General features: G+C 50.4%; 1 protein-coding gene across 1 annotated transcript; it reads right to left on the reverse strand.

Annotated features, from left to right (window-relative positions):
* Positions 1–294: 294 nt before the first annotated feature.
* Positions 295–775, reverse strand: Pmar_PMAR021530 (hypothetical protein; the record flags this gene model as incomplete). Its single annotated transcript, XM_002776197.1, has 1 exon — positions 295–775. A coding segment is annotated over one exon (481 nt), but the record flags the coding sequence as incomplete, so codon positions are not given.
* Positions 776–892: the final 117 nt, after the last annotated feature.

Here is an 892-nt window from a genome sequence, read left to right on the forward strand (position 1 = left end):
TGAGTCCTATCTATATCATCCCCTGCCTCAACGGCACTGCAGTTTGCCTCAGCCAATACACCACTTCCAGCCTCAAATCGACCAAGTCTGGGACCATAGGATGCCAAATATACCGGAGTATGCTCGGGCTGTATGAGCCATCTCTCAGGGTCTGTCTTAGTGCTATCAATTCTGATGACATTTGGTAAATTATACTCCGAATTTTCGGGTTAGGGGCCGACTTAGCCGCACGACGCCAAGCCATATCAAAATGAGCTCTCCGGCGATCGATGAAGTTGAGATGATCCGTCCCACTGTTGACATAAGTAGCCAACGTCTCAAAATAGTCAGCAGCAGCTCTCGCGAACGCTGGTATGGCCGGCACGGTGGACCTAGGCAATAGGTTGAACGCATTCAAAACAGTTGTTGCAATGATGGTCTCAGCAGAGCCCACCGCGAACGCCCCCGAAGTGAGCAGACCGTGATAGAAGGGTTGACCGTTGGGGAATGCCAAGGGGATGTACATGCACTCCATCGCCACATCCGATCTAAACAACTTGCACAGTTTACTACCGCTAGCAGGGTCGCCTATGGCCAGCAGGAACGTTAGTGGGAAACTGATTATAACGCCAATCCAGGCATTGTAGCCTGTAGTAGAGCACACTGTGACCAGAAGGGCAACCAACTCCGTGAACGACAGCCCTATAGCTGCACTCACAAGGGAACGTAATGACTGGTCGTAGTTGGCACCCACATCTAGGAAAGCCGTAACCAGAGCCCATACAGGTGCGAGAACCTAACAGAAAATCAATTCATACCACAACTTCGGAACTTCTCAGGTAATATTACTGTGATATTAGCCCCACGGCCTCCAGGCATAACAAAAACAGCCCAGGAACAGAGACAAGCCAAT

The sequence above is a fragment of the Perkinsus marinus genome (assembly GCF_000006405.1).
Source record: "Perkinsus marinus ATCC 50983 genomic scaffold scf_1104296953906, whole genome shotgun sequence".
NCBI lineage: Eukaryota > Perkinsozoa > Perkinsida > Perkinsidae > Perkinsus > Perkinsus marinus.